The sequence below is a fragment of the Lissotriton vulgaris genome, chromosome 5, assembly GCF_964263255.1.
Source record: "Lissotriton vulgaris chromosome 5, aLisVul1.2, whole genome shotgun sequence".
Lineage (NCBI taxonomy): Eukaryota > Metazoa > Chordata > Amphibia > Caudata > Salamandridae > Lissotriton > Lissotriton vulgaris.
In genome coordinates, this window is record NC_141693.1 from 247464110 (window position 1) to 247488145 (window position 24036).

A 24036-nucleotide genomic window follows, 5' to 3' on the forward strand; every position below is an offset into this window, starting at 1 on the left:
TTTTGTCAGTGAAGTGGTTAGAAGAACTTTGGACCTGCATCAACAAAAAGCGGTAAAAAAGGAACTGATACCATTGAGTTGAATGGTGCATTATGCCTAAATAGTGGCATTAGGGACATATGTCGTCTCAGCTGAGGGCGCATGTTGGCACCTGGTAACTCTGGAGAGATATTGCTGAAGAAATATTTCCAGGTCCAATCTGACACCTGGAGGATATTTATCAGATAAGGAGTCTGGATGAAGAAGTACCCATCAGAAATAAGTGATTTAAAACAAGTTGGTACTGGTAGTGAAACTGAGTGATGTTGTTTTAAAACACTGTAATTCTGAATGAAATGACTCTCTGGCTTGGAAAAGTGAATGGATGAAGTATTTGAACTGTGACTGAATACACTTTGCTCTCTGAAGAATCCATGGGTCTGAAATTATGAGGAGCTAAATATGAATCAAAGGAGTGTGTTTGTAGTTTAAGGGCCCTAATCATGAATGTAAATTTACATGTCTAGGTTTCCTCAGGTGCTAGTGTAATCTGCACCCAGGTGTGGAGACATCTCAGACAGAATTTAAGTGTAAGATTACTACTACTGTGCCAGAGATCTATTAAAGATAAACCATAGGGGGGAAAATACCTTATTGATTGTTAAATAAGTATCAGAGTTTTTATGTAAAGTAAAAATTCAAATTAAATTAAAATAATTAATGTTAACCTAAATAACAAAATAACTAGTTACAGCACATTAACTCATCAAACCAAATGTTCATTAATTGCTTTAATTAATAAAGTATACTACTTTAATGTATAAATATTATTTTCAAACTTTTTTAAATCCCTCTCTCCCTAACACTTTTCTTATTTAATAAATATTTAATATATTTAATTAAAAGTCTTGTTTTACAAAACTTTTAAATCTAAAATTTGTATTAAAAGTTTATTTCTCTAAATGTATTAATTATTATTTTTGTAAATTATAGAATATTTAAATGTATATGTAATATACCTTTTAAAAACTAAAAACATTTACATATACATTTGTTTTAAAAGTAATTATTTTAATATTTTTTCCTCTGGATGTTATTTTAAGTCCCTGTCTCCATTTCTTTCTATGGGGATGTAACGCAGTACCTTTAAGTAGTTATGTATGGTGCTAGATTTACTTAAAGGATGGACTGTGATACACTTATGACAGCTTTGTGACATTTTGGGATGCAATAACTTTATAAGTGTTGTCTGTGAATTAAAATGGTCGTATTATTTTGTGGGTGGGTGTTTGGGTTAGCATGCCCCTTCTAACTCCTCACAAAACTCCTCATATTCTGTAATAAGTATTTACCATTTTCCAGCTACTCACCGTGGTCTCTGCCACATTCATTACTAAGTAGTAAGCGTACATGTGTTGCGTTTTCCCACAGAAAAACTAGAAGAGGTAGAGAGTTCCCCCTGTAGGTTTATGAATTGCATTTTGTAGATAATGAATAGTACTACTGTTATACTACTCTAAATACAACAAAATGCAGTTAATGCACTGGGCCCTAAATCTTTAAGGGACAAATGTACGTTAATTTAAACACCAAACACTGAATATATCTCCTTGATATGGACATTTCCCCCTGACTAGGTTTGTCCAACTGATCGTGTTGTCCAGACAGGGGCTGCCATAAGAAGAGGTAGGAATCAGACAATTACCACAATTACCAAACCAACGCCTTTTTTAGTGACTTAAATGTGTATTTTGGCTGGGCAACTAAAATGCACTGTCCTTCTTATTGTGGAATGAAGTAGTTTGTCATGTTCCTTTCTGAGGCTGCATGAGGTGTCGAAGTGAAATGTATCACATGCAGTGAAGGTTATATTATGCAATAAGAACTTGCTTTTCACATAGCAACTGGTTCTCAGTTCCGCCTTGTTGTACAATGTTGGCAGGAGACATGAACTGATGAACATAGTCAAAGTGCCCATTTCCTGTGCTTTGTAAAAAAAGGCTGCTTTAACAAAAAAAAGAGTAAATATAGTAAAATGTACTTAGATTCATATTTTTCTTAGATTAAGTGCCCTGGATTTTGGTGGACATGATACTCTGTTAAAACGTTTAATATGTTCCGGCTGGTGTATTTCAAGTGTTATATGCTATAATGCATCATGTTTGTGATGGAGTTTGTCATCTGTCAAACTCTAAATAAGGTTCTCAGTCTTTTTTAAGGATTCATATTAAGCATCCTCCACTTAACAGTGGCTGGTTTCTTGAATGGGTTTACTTTATCTTTTGCACTTTTGTGTTACACATGGGTAGCCCAGGGAGGGTGCACGTCCCATGCCGTGTGTTAAATATCTTGAAGTCATATGACATATTCTATACAAATCTAAAAGTTTTCATTCAGGTTTAAGGGCCTAAAAAGCAGCTATCAAGCACCACCCGGCAAACATGCTCACTTACTGTGCCATACTCAAGAAAGGTAATTACAAATAACCACTTGCACAGCAGAGCAACATTGAATAGGTAAAAGGAAGTCTGGAGAAAGCCAGGTTTGCTCAAACATTAGGGTGCATATATAGAATCAAACTGCTATTTCTCAATCTTACAGCCCTGGAGGCTTACTCACACTAGTAAGGTGACATCTCTGCCTATTCCCCACTCTGCAAAGGGGAGCTTTCATGCATCCTAAGTGGAGTAAACTTCCCCCAAAACAGCCCCTTGGGATATTGAATAGTAAATGGTAAGGCCTAACTCCAGTTCTGGAGATAATGCCCCTTGATCTCCCCACCTCATGTTATCAATAAGAGGGTTACTAGTAATTCTGGGGATGCAGAACATTAGGCTGATGAGTTGGGCCTAGAAGGTCCACTAAGAAATGAGAACTTTCCGGTGTGGGCAGAAGGGGGTGCTATTGGAAATTCTGGGTGTAATCCACCGAGTAATTCCCCACACGTTTACGTAGTGATTCCTGCTGTTTTCAGCAGATACAATTTACATACGAAAGTAAAGAGATATAGGATGTTCAGTAAATTTCATATTTCCACTGAATGCGGGCAACTGCTGTTACCAGCCCAATCATAATTCAGACGCCACTCATACTGAGGGCATTGATGGGTGAACTACCCACAGAAGTGGAAAAAACCTTGCCCGCTAGGCTGGTAGCCCTTAGTGGTGACTCATTGCAAGTCACCCCAGGTCCAACAACTTGTAGAACCAAGACTGAACTGAACTGTAGCAAGGTGGCTGGCAGTTGGTAAGATAGTATGAAGATACAAAGGTCGAAACCTTTTTCTTCAATGGTACCTACTAACTACAGAAATTAAACAAGAATTAGTAGAGCTGGATAAAATGTTTAAATAATTTGTATAAAAATTTGCTGAACACTGTACCTCAACTATAAATGAACCTTTAGAAATTTTAAGAAAAAGAGTAGGTATTGCTTTTAGTCTTACAGCAGCGCAGAAACTGTACGGCATTTATAAAGCAGGGAACATACTAGCAGATTATCTGTAACACAAGCAAAGTAAATCAAATATTACTACATTAGGTTTTGACAGCAATTACATATTAACATAAGATAATGAAACAGCTTATATTCTAAAAGAATTGTATAAATACTTATATCAAGAAGACGGCCCAAAGCACAGCTGAAAATAAAATCTTAACTTCAAAACTCCTTGCCAGCCTATTCCATTCAGACTTGATTGAATTGAAAAAGACGTCTCCATAGCAGAGGTAATCAACACCATCATGTTCCCACTCACCAAGCCCAAAAACAATCATCCAGTCTGCTTTACATAAAAATTTACAAAATCTTAGGGGCTGATTACGAGTTTGGCGATCCATCGGACTGCCAAACCTGTGGTGGCGATCTCTGCAGCGCCAGACTGGCGGTCCACCCTCTGTATTACGATTTTCCACATGTCTGGTGGGCGGCGCTTTGGCAGTCCCACGGCGGTGCCAAAGGCCTTTCCAGCACGGCATGGACTGCAGTCCATGCTGTGCAGGAAAGGATTGCATACACAGAGGGGTGCTCAACATGTGTCATCCTGCAGGCAGCTCATGGTCCCGAGGACACCGGGTCTTTGTAGGCCCCCTTTTCTTCCCTCATTGCCACAGTTTTCATGGCTAGCTGCCAATCTTTAGTTTAACTCAGTGGCTCATAACCTGTGGTCCCTGGATCTATATGGATCCCCAAGGCAAACTCAGAGCGTCTGTGACTGCCTTACAACATTAAATATTATTAAAATGGATACATTAAAATTAATAAAGTATATGCAAATAAAAATAAAAAATTGAACATGTGAAATCTTTTCATATACTGGATTGTGAATTAATCAGAATATTTCAATATTTAAGCATTTCTTTGGTGTATACTGGTTTTCCTATATTTGAGTATTGTTTTGAAGTGCAAATTATAGAAACTGCTTAAGCTGAGGGCCCCCAGCTTCCAATAATGGCTCAGTGGGGGTCCATGAATTCCAGTAATTATTCAGTGGGGTCCACAGAAGTCAAAAGGTTAAGAACCGCTAGTTTATTGTATTAAGTCTTATGTTGCTCTTTCAAGTTATATGACCAATTTGAGTCATATTCATATTTCTCCATGTCAGATCCCAGTGGAGTGGGGGCCCAGTACAGGCAGGGAATACTGGCCCACAACTGTGGTGGTTGGGTTGCTTTTCTTTGGTGTCTTGGGGTCCACCCAAGGACCCCTTCTATGGCTCTGCAAACTAGACCAAGTGGATATTTTCTGTACTTGACCTTCAGGTTAGCGGGTCGAGCAGTCAAAAACCAAGACTCAGAACTCAACGGCCAAATAACTGACACAAAAATTCACGGTCTAACCCTGTATTTATATTTACAAAAAGAAGTGTACTTTAATGCTACAGCAAAGTTTAATACTAGACACTCTAACGGGGGTTCAGTACAGGGTTTGATGTTCCTGCCTAGGGGGTATAGTCAGATATTCTGTCACCTGTATCACCCGTGGGCCAGTTCCTATGGGGGTCACAGTCTCTATGGTACCCAGTGGGTATAACAGGTCATAGGCAACAACAGGCACAGGTGCAAGATCATTTACACTGCCGCCATGTTAGGCAGACCATATGTCAATTTGTTTGAACTCGACCAAAAGGAGTTCACTCTAGCAACAATATCTCCTCAATGGGAGGCTTAACTTAGCAGTTTGAGATGCAGTCTTTCGACGCTCAGGCCCCGGGGTACCTGTCTGCAGGTGATGCAGCTCAGTGCAACAAAAGGTGGCATAATTGTCATGTTCATGCAGGAGATGTCTCAGGGAGCAGTGTGGGACCAAGGACAGCAGCATCTCTCCTCTCTCGGGCTGCTCAGATTAAAAGTGTGACACCCCTGATCATCGGGTATTTGTCTTCGACATTTGTACCCTGTGGACTGTATGGACAGGTGCTCCACTACAGCAGGAATGACAATCTTCACAGGGTACACCGCATTCAGACAGCACCTACACAAGTACCTCTGGATCCAGTGTGATAGTGCTGTACAGTACGCTGCTCGCCCGGTTTGTAATTGTCTTCACACAGTTCACATCAAAAAACAAACAGGGAGACGGGTGACCACTCACATCTAGGTTGGCATCAGATGCTCCACTGTCTGATGTCAACTGACTTCTGTTGAATGCTTCACACACCAGGAACATGGCTGGGTTTATCCTCCTGGAAGGTTTGTATGACGGAACAACGCAGGGAAATACTTTGCATGCCTTAACAAAGCATTTTTTACCCTGCCCTGTTTCCCCACCCCAGCCACCCACCCCTGCCATTATCAAATATTGTATATATATATATATATATATATATATATATATATATATATATATATATATATATATATATATATATATATATACATATATACATATATATATATATATTATATATATATATATATATATATAAATAACAATGTATTTGTGGGGAGGATGGGGCCCATGCCCTCCAACTTACCTTAAATGTGAGGGAAAGGCATGCATTGTAAAGTGATATAGGTGGTAAAAACATGCGTGCTAAGATGTGTGGCTCTCTTGGTTAGCGGGTTGCAGATACATGGGAAGGGATGCGGGGACCACTCGATCTGCACCTGCAAAAAGTGACCATGTGGCACTGACAGGCTCAGCTACATGCAAAAGGAATGAGACCGATGTGGGCATATGAGACCAGAATTAGTAGCAGGAACATTTTAAGCAGCACATAAGGAAAACCCGAACGACCCTGGCCCTAAGCTTGCTCTGAAAGCATAAATTCTGCGGTACTGTTGAGTATATATGGTACCTAAACCAAATGATAAAAAGAACTGAGGCAGCTCCACACCGCATAAATACGGGGATCTAATTTTATAAACCCCCTCTAAAACCAACTGACTGTGCAGCACGCTGCAGCACTGCAAGGATTATCCAAAAGGAGACATAATCATGGAGAGTAGAAAACTTTAATCTACTCTATCGGATTCTCCATCACACCTCTGTCATGGAGAAAGAAATGTAATATCATATGGCCCTGAGGAAGGTGGACACTAATTCATTGAATCCACCGAAAAGTACGTTGGCATGATATATTCCCGGCTGGCGGCAATACCATGGACAATTGAAAAGGATCTCTACCATGTGTCTTATTAGTACACGTTTGTTATTTGGGCAATTGATGCGGGTTGGAATGCGAGTTTGTGTGCTTGCTTTGGTGAGGATGAGAAGGAATGAGAGGTGTGGTATGATGAGAATAGGTTTCTTTTTGCTTCTGATGGGGTTATGAAGATTCATTAACTATTTGTAGGAAGTCTATTTCTATGTATTGTATTTTACAAATGTATTGTTCATTGTGTGTGATGTCTTAAAAAAATAGGTTTAAAAAAAAGCTTCTCTTCAAAAAACCTTAAATTGTAAACTATTTAAAAGGATATTTCTGTGTCACTTTTGTATAAACAAATAATGGGCGGGTTTATGACGGCCCCCAGCCATCATCAGCACACGAGCACCGTAGTGCATGACGGCTGGGGGCCGTCATCAGCATGCAAGGGGTTAAGGAGACTTTAGGTGGTATTCACTCTGGGCGACTGACTATCATGTAATAAACAGCGCTGGTCTCACATAAGCTCCTTGTGTGTACATTGTGCAGCATTCCCTTCTTTAGTTGGTGAAGCTACTTGGAACAAAGTGGGGGGTTTGGGTCCCACTTTCATACTCATTTTCCCAACATTGGAAGTTGATCAAATGTCTAAGGTCCTGGAACCAGTTTTGGGGTGGTTCATTTTCATATGTCATTTCCTGATTCTAATGCAGTCGCAGCCTTTGTGCAGGGAGATGGCTTTCACAGTAGGTAGAGAGGATGCTGTCTTCAAGAAGAGTACGCGATACTCAGGCACAATGAAGTGTGACGATTCTGCACCTGCCCGACTGCCATCAGCATACTTGAGGTAGCAATCAAGGAAAGAAATAAAGGGCAGGTCCTGCCTTGAACCTTCCTCACCATTAACAACAGAATCTGCTGCCTTACCCCCTTTTCATTACCATCCACAAAATAGCAGAACGAGGAACTCTTGCTAAAAGGACGATAAAGAATTTTAAAGGGTGACCCTTCTCAGTCCTCCCTCAATTCAGTGTCTGGGTCTCTAACCCCCAGCTTCAGGAATGGAGACAACGCACTTTCACTGTTAATGAAGCTTCCATCTTGTGCCATGCCAAACTAGGGGCAATCCAAAATCGGTCCGACTGGTCCCAACATTTAAACTTACTTTTAAACTTCCTCAAGTCTTTCTACCAAATATGTGCCAAACACCCACCAATGAATGACTTTGATCATGCCCATCAAATACCTGCAATCCTCTGCATGCCATGCTTCCCTTATTTGACTCCTATTCAACATGACATGCCTTATTCAACTCCTACACAAACCTGCAATCCATTTGACCTCTTCTTCTATATATCCTTGAAAGAATTCACATAACCCTACCCATAGCCCATAACCCCTCCATCTCACAAACTGCTAATCACTTGCCTGCAATCTATCAAATCCTGAATCCTTGTCTACCGTATTTATTCTCCCCACCAATCATTCACATGAACTAATATACCTGCCGCCCGATCCATGCCAATGAACACATCTAAGTTCTTAAGTAATGATTCCACCACAAGCAACTGTGGTAAAACATAAAAGGTGTTCTTCTCAGAGCACAAGACTAAACCTACAAAAAGACACAAATTAAACAACTAACCATGGGTTCCGGAGCAGTGTGCTACTCACCATTGATCGCTTTTACTCTTCACAAGGGGTAGTACACACTATATAAATCTGTTAGAAATGGGATTTCTGGTTGGCTAAGGCGTGCGCCAAAGTCAGACAGAAACCACCACTCTAGTCAGGGCAAGGGAGTTACACGCTGAAGATAACCCCTGCTCACCCCCTTGGCAGCTTGGCACGAGCAGTCAGGCTTATCGCAGAGGCAGTGTGTAAAGCACACAGCAGCAACACACTAGGCGCACCACAAAAGAAACTCCACACAAGGTTATATATAAAAATAACCTTTGTATTATCCAAAACACATTAGAATAGTAATCACACAATATACACTGTGCCAACTGGCACTAGGCAACATTTACAGGGGATTATATACGCATGACAGGGCCAATTGGTCTACTGTCAGAACCATCACAAAGCACAAATAGTAACTGTAGAGCACAGCCAGTAACTACTGGCAAGCACTGTACTTGGCATTATATCCTGCAACATAAATCATATTATGCAATCAGCACCACATCATGCATAAAATACATTATGCACTAACCTCATAAGCATAAACACATTATGCAATAAACCTCACCAGCATAAACACGGTATGCAATAACCTCATAAGCTTAAATCATATTAGAGGCATAAATCAGTGTGCATAAATCACATTTATCAAAGGCACCACATAAATCACCTTAGGGCCTGGCGCCCTACCAACTTAAAACTGATCCTCTGGCCAACTGGCCTTCTCAGAGGGCTCACATGCCCTATGTGTCAAGTGTCAGATCTGGCTGCCACTGCAGCAGAATCAAAGGTGCGCCATTGCGCTGGCACCACTGTGCCTCCTAGGTCCCTCCAGGGACACATATGAACGTTGAAGCTGTAGCTAATTGCGGTGCAGCTGTGAAAATCACTGTAGGCTCTGGCACTCACTGTGCCGTCTGGACCCCCACTGGGGCTCTCCAAGCAAATGCAGCCAATCGTTCCAGCTGCCCGCTACGGTGGCGCAGCTGTGAGTATAAATCATGGCACCGGCACTTCGGTGCCCTCTGTACCCCCACTGGGGCCCTCAAAACAATTATGGCCAAACATTGCAGCTGCCCGCGCTGGTGTGGTGCAGTTGTCCAGAGAATGGGCAGCTGCACTCTGGGGCCCGCTCTGGGGCTCTCTAAACAAAATTGCCCCCAACTTTGGAGCGGCCCGCTCTCCTTCAGGTCCGCTCAGGAAATAGGCACTAACAATGTGCCAAGCCCTCACTCACCGGGCTATTCTGGCTCTTCTCCGGTCCTGGCCTTGCTCTTCGGCGGCTCCCAGCAGCCTGAGGAGCCCGCAAGGCTCCCCCTTCACTTTCCCTTCACCCAGTCGTTTTCCTGGGACACAGGACTTCGGAGGGGAGCCTGCAAGGCTCCGGGCGGTTTCTGGGGTGGGCGGGACTTCCTCTCCATGCTCCACCGGGCTGCTTTAAGCCCATCCCACAGTCAGGCAGACTCTGCCTGGCTTCTGGTTCGGGCCGGTGGCTCCTCCTTCGGCGGCGCAATGCGAGGTGGGCACCCGCCTTCACCTAAACACCACAGCGGGGTGGGCTCCTCTCATATCAGGAATTACCGCTGAAACACTTATCAGGGAATACCCAATGCATTCCTATGGGAGTGCAGCCTCACAGTAGTGAGAAACCAAAATGACTGTTTGTCACTACCAGGACATGTCACACACTTAAGGTACAAATCCTACCTTTTACCTACAATGCACCATGCCCATAGGGCTAGCTAGGGCCTACCTTCGGGGTGATTGACATGTTGTAAAAGGAGGGTCACAGACATGGCAAATATTTTGGGTGCCACGTCACAGTGGCAGTAACACTGCGCGCACAGGCCCTGCAATGGCCGAGACCTAAGATAGGTTTGCAAGGCTACTATGGTGAGTGGCGCAATCAGTGCTGCAAGCCAACAGTAGCATTTAATTTACCAGCCCTGGGTATATGAGATACCACTTTAAACTGGACTGACAGGTAAACTAAAAAGGCCAAACCAGTGTAGACCAATCTTACCATTTTACCACAGAGAGCACACGCACTTTACAGTAGACAGCAGTGCTAAAGTGCCCAGAGTCCTAAAACCACCAACACCACGTCAAAAAAAAGCTAGGAGAAAGGCAAAAAGTTTAGGGAGGACCCTGCAAAAAGAGCCAAGTCCAACAAAATCCAATGACAATACAATCCCAATACAATATGCCCTCCACCATTCACTTGTACTTTCTTTGCACTGTAATGCTCGCTATCTCATGACCATTTTTGTATGTTTATAAAAAATTCTGTTCTGTATCATCCAATGAGCCACTCTCTCCTCCCCTTCCCTCAAAATGTCCATACTCCGGACATGCACCCCTTCCCACTGCCAGATCTCTTGAATACAGGATTTTGTCTTGTGCCATTGCTGCTTCTATATCCCTCAAGCCACTGCTTGTAGAATGAATGTGCTGTACACGAACTACTGCTTCTTATTCTGATTGAAATTGACCCTGTCCTAATGGGATGCTGTAACCCAGAACCTTTCACCACTTTTGTACTTCTCTCTTGTTTACCATGGTATACCTCCTGTACACTGCAGTCATCTCACCCTCTGTAATTCATGAGCAACAAGCTGCTCTGCTGTGCTGTCAATCAGCTATGGTTGATATCTGCCTGGACTTGTACATCTTCTGTACAAGTCTCTGAACCCCGATCTGGTTAGGTTTGTTTATTTTATTTTATTTATTCATTTATAACACTTGTAAAGCAAGCTAATACCAACCAGTGTCCTTGGCGCTGAAGTGGTACCTCCCTAAGATTTAACCTGCCGAACTAGAGGGTGAAGAGCCATGTTTTCAGATTTCTTCTGAAAGCCAACAGGTTCCTGTGTTGTTTGAGGGCTAAAGGCAAGGCATTCCATGCCCTCGCTGCTCCCCCTACAAATCTTCTGCCCCCCCAGCACACCTTCCTGATGCGGGTTGTTTTGATCAGCCCCATACTGGCCGACCTTAGTTGTCTTTCAGGTCTGTACCATCGGAAGAGTTCCTGGAGGAACACCGGGCCCTGACCATGAAGTGCCTTGAAGACGATGCACAGGGCTTTAAACAAAATGCGCTTCCGCACAGGGAGCCAGTGTAGCTTCTCCAGTTGTCTGGTGACTGAGGAGAACTTGGGTAGGCCCCCTATTAGGCGGGCGACCGCATTTTGTAGCACCTGCAGTTTTATTCAGCAGCCCCTGTTGGGCCCCCAGAAGCAGGCCATTGCAGTAGTCGAGGCGTGACAGCACAAGTGCCGTCACCACTGTCTTTCTGCTCCCCCCCCCCCGGTAGAAAGGGATCACCTTTCTGATGATTTTCAATGTCCAGTGTATGGAAGAGGTTATCGCCTTAACTTGGGGTTTAAAAGAGAGCTGGTTATCAATAATAACTCCTAAGTTCTTCACCTTTGGCGCCGGAGATGGCGGGGCTCCCATCTCTGTCGGCCACCACTTGGAGCTCCAGAGGTTAGTATTTGACCCGAAGATAAGCACCTCGGTCTTGGAGGAATTCAATTTTAAGTTTGTGCTCTATAAAACAGTGAGCGGGTAAGTAATGAAATAAGAAAAAGTCAGAGGCACCTCTCTTATAAATACCTTCTAAATCCTCAAATTCTCAACCTGTTGGACTAACTTTAAAGATCAGCTTGCACAGCGTTGGCTGGCACCCTTGTCTCTTGTTTCCCTGGTTAGGCAAAGATTTGATGGTTTTGCCTTTGCTGTGGCTACAATGCAATGCCACATAATGCTCTAGTCAAAAAGCTTGCACTGGATGGGGAGGGGGGTTGCTTTCACTGTGAAATTGAGTATGTTCCCACACTTGTTCTCCGCGTCAAATGATCAGAATCAGGCGAGTAACAGGAAAATAACCCGGCTAAGCCAAAAGTGACCGTTTAGGGCAAGTCATGCTACTTGCTGATTTACCGTATTATCGAAAGATGGAAATTGCATGTAGATTTTATTCTCTATGAGTACTGTCTCTGAGATACATTTTTTCTATAAACAATGACCACAGAGGAAAAAGTGCACTGACAGTTTTCTGCAAAGTATATTTAAGCACCTGCTCAGCCCAAAGTACAACCATAGTGTTACTTTGTGTTGTTATGTTACTGTAAACCATTTATTTCAGTGTATAGTGTTAAATTGTTACAAAAGGTTCAGTTTTAGTGTAGATGGAAAAATGTCAAGGCGTATGTTTTTCCCGTAGGAACCATAATGTACCTCACCAGTTCACCAGTTGTACATCCAGACAACCAACATCCAAATCCAATGCTCATTGTAATAATATCTGGATTGATTTTCGATTAAAGCCTTGAGATAAAAACATTTGGTAATTTTGGCCACCTCTGACTCATTCAGGATTGGGGTCACGAGTGGTTGGTGTATGAGCATTGGATTTGGATTTTGGTTGCCTGAATGTACAGCTGGTGAACAGTTGAGGTATACTGTGGTTCCAAATGGGAAAACTTACGAGTTGACAGTCTTATACGGAGCCCTGTCCCTTTCGATTGTGGGGTCCCTCTCATTGCACGTATTTGTATTTGCCAAACGAAAAATGTTGCAAACTATACGGTTTTCATGGACTTATGCGTAGGCTGAAAAAAAGCACCTCTCTCCCTCACACCGTTTTGAGTTTGAATGTGTATTGTTGGGTAATCGGTACCTGAGTCTGGTGTTGCACACATTATAGTGCATGTTATTTAAGAAATAAGAGACACTTAACTCGAGGTAATTGCATCTGATCGGCAATGCATCATGTGAGGCACCTTGAGGTAGGGTGGGGCATTTCCTGCCATGCAAACACTCAGAGCAAAACAAATATATACTAGTTGTGGTGCTCACTTGCATCCTAAGCAAAGCAAGCTGTGTAGGCACTTCACGTTCTGGTAACAGACAGCTTCATCTGTCTGCTAGCTCTTAGGTGATTGATTCTTCACAAAGAATAACAGGAAGGAGAGGGAGAGAGGGAGAGAGAGTGTGTGTGTGACGGACATGAACTTTTATCTGGTTGTTTTATGGTTAGGGTTTGTTTGGGAGTGCTGTACATTAAGCCCCTAGCATTTTGAGGATTACTACATTGTTCTATTTGTGTTCTCTTTAGGTGACTGAGACCCAATGTGGTTTATTTGATTTACCTTGCAGACACTACAACATTTGAATTGTTGATTTCTGAATTTTTTGTTTATAGCGTGGTTGCAGTTTGGATGTCCTACTCTCTCATTAAAAGGCAATGTTCTTCATTTATCGTCCTTGTGCGTTCATTTCTTTCACTTTGCTGTCATGATAATATGTTGGACTTAGGGCTTTTTCTGTTCTCAAAGTAAAGATCCGTATGCACCTATAAGCTTTATTAATGATGCAACAAAAATAGTGTCCCTTTTTGATTCTGTTTTGCGGTGCCTGGCCACAGGGGACTTCAACTCCCAGCCGGCCTCACGATTCAGGCACACAGATGACATCAATTCCAGCACCTGGAGGCACTACCAAAAAAACGCGCTCTGACTCTCTCAGCGTGGGTTCCTTCTTGCTTCTGTTTTGCAGTGCCTGGCCACAGAGGACTTTGACTCCCAGCCTGCCTCACGATTCAGGCACACAGATGACATCAATTCCAGCACCTGGAGGCACTACTAAAACGCGCGCCGACTCCCTCAGCGTGGGTTCCTTCTTGCTTCTTTTTTGCGGTGCCTGGCCACAGAGGACTTTGACTCCCAGCCTGCCTCACGATTCAGGCACACAGATGACATCAATTCCAGCACCTGGAGGCACTACTAAAACGCGCGCTGACTCCCTCAGCGTGGGTTCCTTCTTGCTTCTTTTTTGCGGTGCCTGGCCACAGAGGACTTTGACTCCCAGCCTGCCTCACGATTCAGGCACACAGCTGACATCAATTCCAGGCGCTACTAACACCCACGCTGACAACCGCAGCACGGGACGCGCGCGTGGCGGCACCCGGACAAAGCCCGGACCAAGGGCGGGCCCGTCTGAGGCCGAAGGAGGCCGGGCTGGGCCAAGTCATTTTTATCTATCATCAAGCATTATCATCGGCACTGGACCCGACCCACACAGAGTTTTTTTGAACGAACTAAAACATTGTTACGTCGCCCTGTAGCCAATTCATGGTGAGACTAACATGAGTAGGCTAAAGTCTGGCAATGGGCAGGGGGTAGTGGGGACTCTAAACGCTTTTTTAGGTCTCATGGCGTTTACAGCGCATAGCGCTGTCTCGCCTGAGACCTATTGTGAGCGACTCAGCTTTCCAGGAGACAAGAGATGGCCACGCGCATCTTCCAAAAGCGGATCGGAGTGGGCCGCGTGCGTGAGAACACGCATGCTGTGGCCATCTCCTATCTCCTGGGAAGCTCCAACACACACACAGCCACACCCCCCCCTGCTTTTACACACGCATGCGCACACACAGAGACACACTAACAAGCGCACATACACGCACGCACACATACAGAGAGACCCCCCCGCCTCTGCCGCACACATACATACACGCGCGCACACACACGAGCGCACCAAGACCCCCCAGTACTCCCCTATAGCTAAGGCCCACTTACCGCCACTCCAGACTTCTGCAGCCTCCGAGTAGTGACGACGTTGCGCCTGACTGAAATATGTTCTTCGGGCTCCCCACGCGCATATGAGCATGCACAGATTATTAGTTGAGCCGCTCTTCTGCTCGGGCTTTCCGAGCGTCTGTGTTGATACCATTCCTGTGGCCAACGCCCCCGGTCCCCACGCTCCCAGCTCCGCCCCCGGTGCCTGAGCAAGCGCGATGGCTGTCCCCCGGTGTTCGAGCCGCCGCCACCGCAGCTCTAGTGACTGTCGCAGAACCCCCTTCACCTGCACCCCCCCCCCCCTCCTGCACTGACAGATATTGAGGCGGCTCCCCCCGCACACCCACCCCGTGGGCCAGGTCTTGCCCGGATCGGATACTATGAGCTGGAGCGGACCATCGGCAAGGGTAACTTCGCCGTAGTGAAGCTGGCAACACACATCGTGACTCGCGCAAAGGTAAGCCCCCTTGCCAACCCACATCCGAAGGTGGACTGCTTCCTAGGCAGACCTTCGAACTTCACTTTCCAATCCTGGGACTCCTAACACAGATAGATGAGTAGACTGGTTTGTGCCAAGATGAACCCGTCAGTGTACACCCTGGGGTGGTGGGAGAGTCTTCAGTATGACCCTTGCACTTCCTACAGAGGCATCCTGCTGTAGAGCCTGCCTGTACCTGGGGACCCTTGCTAAATGATTGATAGATTTATGCCCAGGTGGTCTCTTCCTTTTTTTGCTACCTGGCTAACACCTATGCACACAGACCTACACCAGCTAGCCTCCTGGAACAGTTAATTGGAACAGAGATGTGAAACTCCATGCAGAGACTCTGCTCCCATCAGCCTTATCTTCCCTTATTGGACATATTCCCATAGAGTGTACCTGCAGTATACCTCTGCAAAGAGGTAGTAACAGAGACTTGTACCAAGATAACCTCCTGTAACATGCTTGAGGTCGGTGGTTGTGAGGTGCGGGAATGCGAGGGATGGATTGGCACCTTGCCATATTGCCCTCTCGTATTTTTTCCTGCTAGCATCAATGACAGGTATGTATTCGTAGACAGGTTAGTGTTGAGATGAGTCCCAGTCATTCCTACTAGATGTGAACATGTGAAGACACTGCCTTCACCCCATTCACTTCCGTGCATACACCTTGCACACATCAGCAGAGAACATAGAGGCTCACATGTGTGAGGTGCACCATCAGAGCTGTGTGAATAATAACAGCTGTGAGCCCGTGCCTGAGGTGCATCATCAGAGCTGTGTGAATAATAACTGCGTCAGCCCCGTGCCTGAGGTGCATCATAAGAGCTGTGTGAATAATAACAGCTGTGAGCCCCATGCCTGAGGTGCATCATCAGAGCTGTGTGAATAATAACTGCCGGCAGCCCCATGCTGAGGTGCATCATCAGAGCTGTGTGAATAATAACTGCGTCAGCCCAGTGCTGAGGTGCATCATCAGAGCTGTGTGAAAAATACCTGCATCAGCCCCGTGCTCAGGTGCATCATCAGAGCTGTGTGAAAAATAACAGCTGTGAGCCCGTGTCTGAGGTGCATCATCAGAGCTGTGTGAATAATAACTGCGTCAGCCCCATGCCTGAGGTGCATCATCAGAGCTGTGTGAATAATAACTGCCGGCAGCCCCATGCTGAGGTGCATCATCAGAGCTGTGTGAATAATAACTGCGTCAGCCCAGTGCTGAGGTGCATCATCAGAGCTGTGTGAAAAATACCTGCATCAGCCCCGTGCTCAGGTGCATCATCAGAGCTGTGTGAAAAATAACAGCTGTGAGCCCGTGTCTGAGGTGCATCATCAGAGCTGTGTGAATAATAACTGCGTCAGCCCCGTGCATGAAGTGCATCATCAGAACTGTGTGAATAATAACAGCTGTGAGCAACAGCATACACTTGCACACACTCTCACTGCTCACCAATTCAAAGTTTGCTAGAAATGTTATGCAACGCATTGTCATACACAAAGCCAATAACTCAAACTTTAATGCTGCGAGACCTATTGCATTGTAAATGCTTGTTATCAAGGGCTGAGTCAATCCTTATGCATCAAATTGAGCTCACCGAGCTAGCAGATTATATACTACTGCCCCAGTCATTGAACCCATAGGTGCCCCTGTTATATGTGATAATACTGATACATTTGATATTCCTGGTACGTCGACCACTTTAAATGTAAAAAAACCAAGGCAAAAACTGACCATCTTAATAGTCTCGCACCTCCCGCTAAGAAAAGAAAGGGGCAAACTGTAAATAAACAACATTTTCCATTGACCAAGCCCTTAGGTTACAGGAATAATCCTGCAGATAAAGAACATATCCAGGAACCTATTGTTTAGGAGACTGGTACTGTTCCCAGGGGGTCCCTTTTAACTGAGGGTGACTTTGGAAAAAGTTAGAAACTCCGGTTGCAGGTCTCTTAGAGCCATTGGTACAAAGGCTGTCTGAAATTGAGAGCAGATTGTCAAATTTTGAAAAACCAGTGACAAGTAGCAGCCAACCTATGGTAAATTGTAACGGGGGACGAGTAATGCTAATAATGGGTCTATGGGTAAACATAAACAGGTTAACAGCATTGAGAATCAGAGTGATGTATTGTGTGCAGGGGGAGGAGGGGGGTTGATACAAAATAGAACTGAAGATTGTTTATGTGTACAGGATCCAATTCAAATGTATGCCCAGATCGTAAATACTTCAGGTGGTGATCGTTCAGGGATAGAGAGACACCAAATTTCTAGTACAGTAGGAGGAAAGGCATCCGAGCATAGGACTTCAGGGGATGGTCATACAAACCTTCACTTACCTCCTGAAGAGACCCCTTATACTATAATTTTAGCAAATGTTCCCCCATTGCTGCCCGGCGCTCCGGAACACTGGTCCTCTTTGAATAATAAATCACTTCATTTTTTAACTGATAAGACTGGGATTGGTGATCCGCTGTTTACAGAATTCAAAATGGCACGCCAGATTGGGTGAGTCGGGAAATCTATAAAGAACCTCACAGGTGACTGTATAGTTTTAACTTTCAGATCTCCGGGCCTAGTAAAGACCATTTTAGAAAGGGCTAAAACTTGGTTGTGAGTCCAAGGGAGGTTTCTATTTTCCCGTTGGGCTTTTTCTATCAGCCACCGAGGCCCTTGTGGTTCGATGTTGAAAGGGAACGACATAGACAAGGTCTCCAGCATACTACGTACTCTCCCTGGAGTCACTCAAACCGCTACAAGGCACTAAGTGGTCTCGTGACATAGATTGACTGGAATTAAATAAGAGAGGCCTGAGGAATTTGGTTACCCCTAAAAAATGACTCCAAGAAGTCCCTTAGCATATTTAACAGTAAAGAGGTTTTCCCCCACCCATTCGATTTAGTTGGCAGTCCAAACCATTTGTTACACCTGGATTCATATTGTGATGAAAGGGATAATGGAGACATGAGCATCGAGTCAGCAGTGCAGCCTACTGTTAGAATTGGGGGTGACCATGCACTGAGAATGGTCTCTTGGAACATTGCGGGTATCAGAGCTAGAATTACAGATTAGACTTGGCTACTATACGTTAAGACGTTCAATATTATTTGCCTTCAGGAAACCTGGTGTATGGAGGAAATCGGTATTGATGGGTTTTATTTGTTCAATGTTGATGCAATGCGTCAGTCGCAGGGAGGGCAAAAGGAGGTTTACTGACCAGGATCTCTATTAAAAATGGATCAATAAAGATAGAGAATATTGTGGATTCGCCCTGCTACCAGATTATTATGATCTTTAATTTAATTGCGGTCCCAATGCTATTGATTAATTGGTATTATAATATTTTTGATCAAAGCGATTGTGGGATTATTAATACCCTTAAAGAGGAGATCAACAAGGCAGCGGGCAACTATTTCCCTGTATGCATAATCTGGACGGGCCCAAAAAGATCTTTAAAAAGCATTGCACATGGTTCCCCATAACAGGGTCTTAATAAGGTCAACAAGACAATTCTATAAACAAGTAATTGGGCATAGGAAGGACAAATTAAAAAGACTTGCCTGGGAAGATTTGGAGAGAGCTGGTGCTCTCAAGGACTCTAAGGCCTTCTGGGAAGTCATAAATCGTCCTTTTTTTTACAGATGCTGTTAGAAATATGGAATCAACAATAACAGGGGAATCCTGGGCAGACCATTTTTAGAATATATTTAACCCAAAAGGTGTATGCATGCAAGACCAAAAAGATAATATAACTATTAACTTGGAAACTGTGCATCAACTGAGCTCATCTATCTCTGTCAGTGAGGTCGAAGTGGCATTGACAAAGGCGCTTCTCCAAAAGCCCCAGGGCCCGATGGGCTACCCCTAGATATGTTTAAAGGCAATCCTCAATTATGGGCTCCATTGATGACAAATGTTTTTAAATCAATACTAGTGGTTCGCATCCCTACTACATGGAAAGAGGCCGTGGTGGTACCAATATACAAGAAAGGCAGCAGGAATGATCCTGTATGCTACAGGCCTCTATCCCAATTTATGCAACATGTAAAGCACTGGGGAGAGTAATTCTCGCCCCTCTGGAATCTTGGGCCAATGAGTCTGGTCTTATACCCCAATCACAATATGGTTTCCAGAAGGGGGTGGGAACGAATGAACAATGTCTCAATCTGTCTCTAGTTATGGGTAAGTACATGAAGGCCAAGGGTGGGTCGATCCACCTGGTGTTCATGGACTTATCCAGCGCTTTTGACACAGTTAACAGGGGGAAGCTGTGGACATTCATGGAAAAAATGGGTTTCGAGGAGGCACTCATTACCCTGTTACGTAGGTTGCACTCTACACCCTCTGTCTCCATACGCTATGGACCAGGGGGTAAACAAGGTAGGCCATCGTCCACAGAGGGTGTTAGACAGGGATGCATTTTGGCCCCCTTTTTATTTCTCCTATACACAAATGGGGTAGAGAAATTTTTATTAGAACAGCATTTGGACTATCCGATTATAGGAGGTAAGCCAGTTCCCCTCCTTTCATATGCGGATGATACAGTACTGATGACTTTACCTGCTAATAACCCCCAAAAAGCTCGGATCCCTTTTACCGATTTTATGAGGGCATTGGATCTTAAAGTAAATTTTAGCAAGTCTTTTATCATGGTGTGGGGCCGAAAACAAACAAAAACGAGAAAAGTTGTGGTGAAAGTAAAGACTATAGATAAGGTACCTAACTTTACGTATCTGGGGAATGTTTTCAACAATAAATTGAATTAGGACTATCTCATTGCAGCAAGGGCCCTACATACTAGTAGAATTATAGAGGGTTTGTTCCGCTTTGCATGTAAGCTGTGACATAAACCTGTTGCAGAAATACTTATTTTATATAAATCTAAATGCCTGTCAGTTACATCCTATGGGGCAGGAGTATGGGGCAATCAAAAAAGCAGCCAGCTACAAATCCTGGAAAATACATTTCTAAAAAGATTACTGATGGTCCCTATCAGTTCGACCACAAAATTATGTCACTCTTGAATTGGGAGTGGATTATGTTGAAGACAGAATAAAAATTGCCCCATTGATCTTATGGTCCTCAGAGGAACTGTCATTTACTAGAGAGATTATCAAGGATTGTATGAGTTTGGATAAGGCATTGTCCATCCCTTGGCTCTGTTATGTTAAAAACGTATTTAATTACATTGGTGTGGACATTTTTTACGATAATCCCGAAAGTATACAATCTAACATGAAACTAACTATAAAGAACGCTTATTACAACAAAATAAGAATGCCCAACTTGGCAGACAAGTCCTTAATTTATAGGCAGCCAAGAGGTCCGAAATTCTACTTGTCCTTTACCACTCATACACAATCACGCTTCCTCCTGACTAGGTTTCGTTTTGGCACACTGCACTTTCTTGTGGTTTTTCTTAAAACAGGCAAGTTGGTGTGAGAGACTGGCTCCCTGCTTATGTAATAACTCGGCCTAACAAAGCACAATGCACTTTATGCTCTTCTGCCCATTATATAAAGACATTAGAGCTTGTTTTATTAGGCCAATCCTGAAGGAATCGTGTCCTTGTTCTCATCAAGAGGGTTTTTATTATTTATGATCTTTGCCATCTACTGTCATTTGCAGTGCTGTGCTTCATTTTATCAGAACTGCCCTATTAATTAGAAAACGCTATGAAATATTGGATGTGTGACTAAAGGCTTTAAATCCATCCTGTAATTTTTGGAGGGACAGAGAATATGCTGAGTGTTTAAAAATCATGTTTTAACTTTTTTAAACTATAAATTTATTATCTTCCACAAATGTTGTATAGAAAGTTTTAAAGATTTGTTATATACAATGTATACTTTTATGATCCAATGAATCAAATAAAGTTATTTTAATGATGGTGATGGTGTCCCTTTGTCCGAAGTGACTATCGTCCCACATTTTGCTGTATATGCCTTAAATTCACCATTTACAATGCAAGTGTCATCTTCTGACTCTTTTCCAATAAACTTTTTTTAGAGCAAAGATTAACCCGGATCATAATGCCAGTTCAACTGCTAGTTTCCACATTGTTGTAGTACAAAACTTTTCTTCGTTTTCTTCATTATTGGATTTTCTTTTTAACACTGCAGGCGGCAACTCACACAAAGTCACCCAAATATTACCAATCACATGTCTCAACCAAAATGCAGAACTGTTGGCTTTGCCAATAGTTGTTCTGGCTTAGCCTCGCTGATGTGAAACTGTAACAGACATATGTGTTTTGGAATGTCCTCTTCTAATTTTATAATGTCAGTTTGGATGACAAACTTTCAGCCAAGTTTTGATCCAACCCAAAGGGCAATTATGTTAATTACAAAACTCAAAATAAATAAGAAAAAGTCTGTGAATACCAGAATGCATTGGGCCTTGGAGAGAGGAGGCAGGAAAGCAGCCCCAGCAGCAAGGAGGAAGCAAGTGACAGGAGACTGAACAAAAGAAAACAGGAGGGGGGGTTAGTGGAAGGAGGGGGGTCAGGAAAGCAGGGGAGGGCATGGTGGGTTATGGGAACAATAAGGAGAGATGAGGTAGGGCAGAGGCGAGGAGGAAGAAGGGGTCTTTCGGTGGGAGTTGGGTGGAGAGGTGAAAGTTGGGCAGGAGGGGCAGGGAGAGCAGGGCAAGGGGGGGGGAGAGGAGTTTAGAGGGGGAAATGAGAATGTGAGAGAAGGGAGGACCAGGAAAGAGGGTACAGGAGAATGTAAAAAGACCAGGGGAGTAGGTGGGAGAGGACAGGTGAGGCGGGCAGAGGCGCACGGGCGGCGGACGGGGGTAGATATGGAGCGGACCCGCGAGCCTGCCTTGTTAGTATACAGACCGGTCGTCGCGTCACTCACCCTGGATTCACGCGCCTCGACGGCGCAGAGGACGACGAAGAGGAGGAGCAGGAGCCGAGACATCCTCGGGGCAGTCTGCCCCACAGCCTGGACCTCCGCGCCGAGGGACCGTCTCTCCAGCACCTGAAGGCAGCCGTCTCTCTCTCTCTGACCCGGCGGCTCGATCTCCACTTCCTCTTAGTCTCTCGGAGTCATTGAGGCGGCGCAAGTGCCTTCGGCTGTCTGTCCGGCTGAACGCGCCGTTTCCTTCGGGTTCTAGGGTGCGCACTCGCAAATATGGAAGGCTGTCTTTGCCTGAGAATCGGAGGTGTTCTGTCCCCTCACTCAGGGAATTATTATTCTCAGCTGGTGAGAAGTATGTATATTAAAACTGGGCAGGCTTACGAGCGCTCTCTTTCTCAAAGGATGCTGTGTCTTTCTCAAACAGGAAAATGGTGTTCTAGGAATTGAGGACAGGACTAACGCTCCCCACTCTGCCCAACTCTCCCTCCCTATCTCCCTGTCTTCCACTCTTTCACTTTGTATTGTTCTCTCTCTATTCTCCCACTCGCAGCTTCTCTCTTCTAGTTCACCTTCTCTGCCTTTCTCCCTATCTGTCTTATCTCTCTCGCGAACTATCTGCCACTCTCTTTCCCCCTCTATCTCGCACGCCCCTTTATCTCTCTGTCTCTCCCTTTCTCCCTCTCTCCCTTTCTCCCTCTCTTTCCCCCTCTATCTCGCACGCTCCTTTATCTCTCTTTCTCTCCCTTTCTCCCTCTCTTTCTCTCGCTCTCTTTCCCTTCCAGGCTCTCTGTATTTCTATTTCTCTGTGGATCTTTTTCTCTGTCACCTCTCCTCTGTATCTTTCTACCGCTTTCTATCCGACCTCACTGTCTCTTTTCCCCAAACTCTCCCTTTCTATCTCTTCACCTGACTAACAGCATAACTGGTAACAGGTTCTTCTAACACATTGCGAATGAAAAAAGCAGAACCGACCGCGTCTGTCAGAGAGGAAACCGCCCACTCAGCGCTCTCATGTAATTGACGAGCCAGAACAAGAGACAGCTGTGACTGTCAGCCCAGAACAAGAGACAAGCTGTGACTGTCAGCCCAGAACAAGAGACAAGCTGTGACTGTCAGCCCAGAACAAGAGACACACTGTGACTGTCAGTCCAGAACAAGATCAGCTGTGACTGTCAGCCCAGAACAAGAGACACACTGTGACTGTCAGTCCAGATCAAGAGACAAGCTGTGACTGTCAGCCCAGAACAAAACAGAGCTGAGACTGTAGGTCCGGAACAAGAGACAAGATGTGTCTGTCAGCCCAGAACAAGACACCGTTGGGAGTGTCATCCCAGAACAAGAGACACGCTGTAACTGTCAGCCCAGAACAAGAGACAAGCTGTGTGACTGTCAGCCCAGAACAAGACACAGCTGTGACTGTCAGCTCAGAACAAGAGACAGCTGTGACTGTCAGCCCAGAACAAGAGACAGCTGTAACTGTCAGCCCAGAACAAGAGACAAGCTGTGTCTGTCAGCCCAGAACAAGACACCGTTGGGAGTGTCATCCCAGAACAAGAGACAAGCTGTGACTGTCAGTCCAGAACAAGAGACAAACTGGGACGGTCAGCCCAGAACAAGACACAGCTGTGACTGTCAGCCCAGAACAAGACACAGCTGTAACTGTCAGCCCAGAACAAGATCAGCTGTGACTGTCAGCCCAGAACAAGAGACAAGCTGTGACTCTCAGCCCAGAAAAAGACACAGCTGTGACTGTCAGCCCAGAACAAGATCAGCTGTGACTGTCAGCCCAGAACAAGAGACAAGCTGTGACTCTCAGCCCAGAACAAGACACAGCTGTAACTGTCAGCCCAGAACAAGATCAGCTGTGACT

The 24036-nt window shown here is 44.5% G+C and overlaps 1 protein-coding gene across 2 annotated transcripts in view; it reads right to left on the reverse strand.

Annotated features, from left to right (window-relative positions):
• Positions 1-23116, reverse strand: part of TNFRSF1B (TNF receptor superfamily member 1B) — a 191841-nt gene extending 168725 nt beyond the window's left edge. The window contains exon 1 of one of the 2 annotated variants that reach the window (XM_086921278.1): positions 22164-23116. In XM_086921278.1, the coding sequence (XP_086777404.1) occupies positions 22164-22226 (63 nt within the window). In that variant the 5' untranslated portion in view covers positions 22227-23116. The remainder of the gene's footprint in view (positions 1-22163) is intronic. The other variant, XM_086921279.1, reaches the window with a different exon arrangement.
• Between the last annotated feature and the right edge of the window lie 920 nt (positions 23117-24036).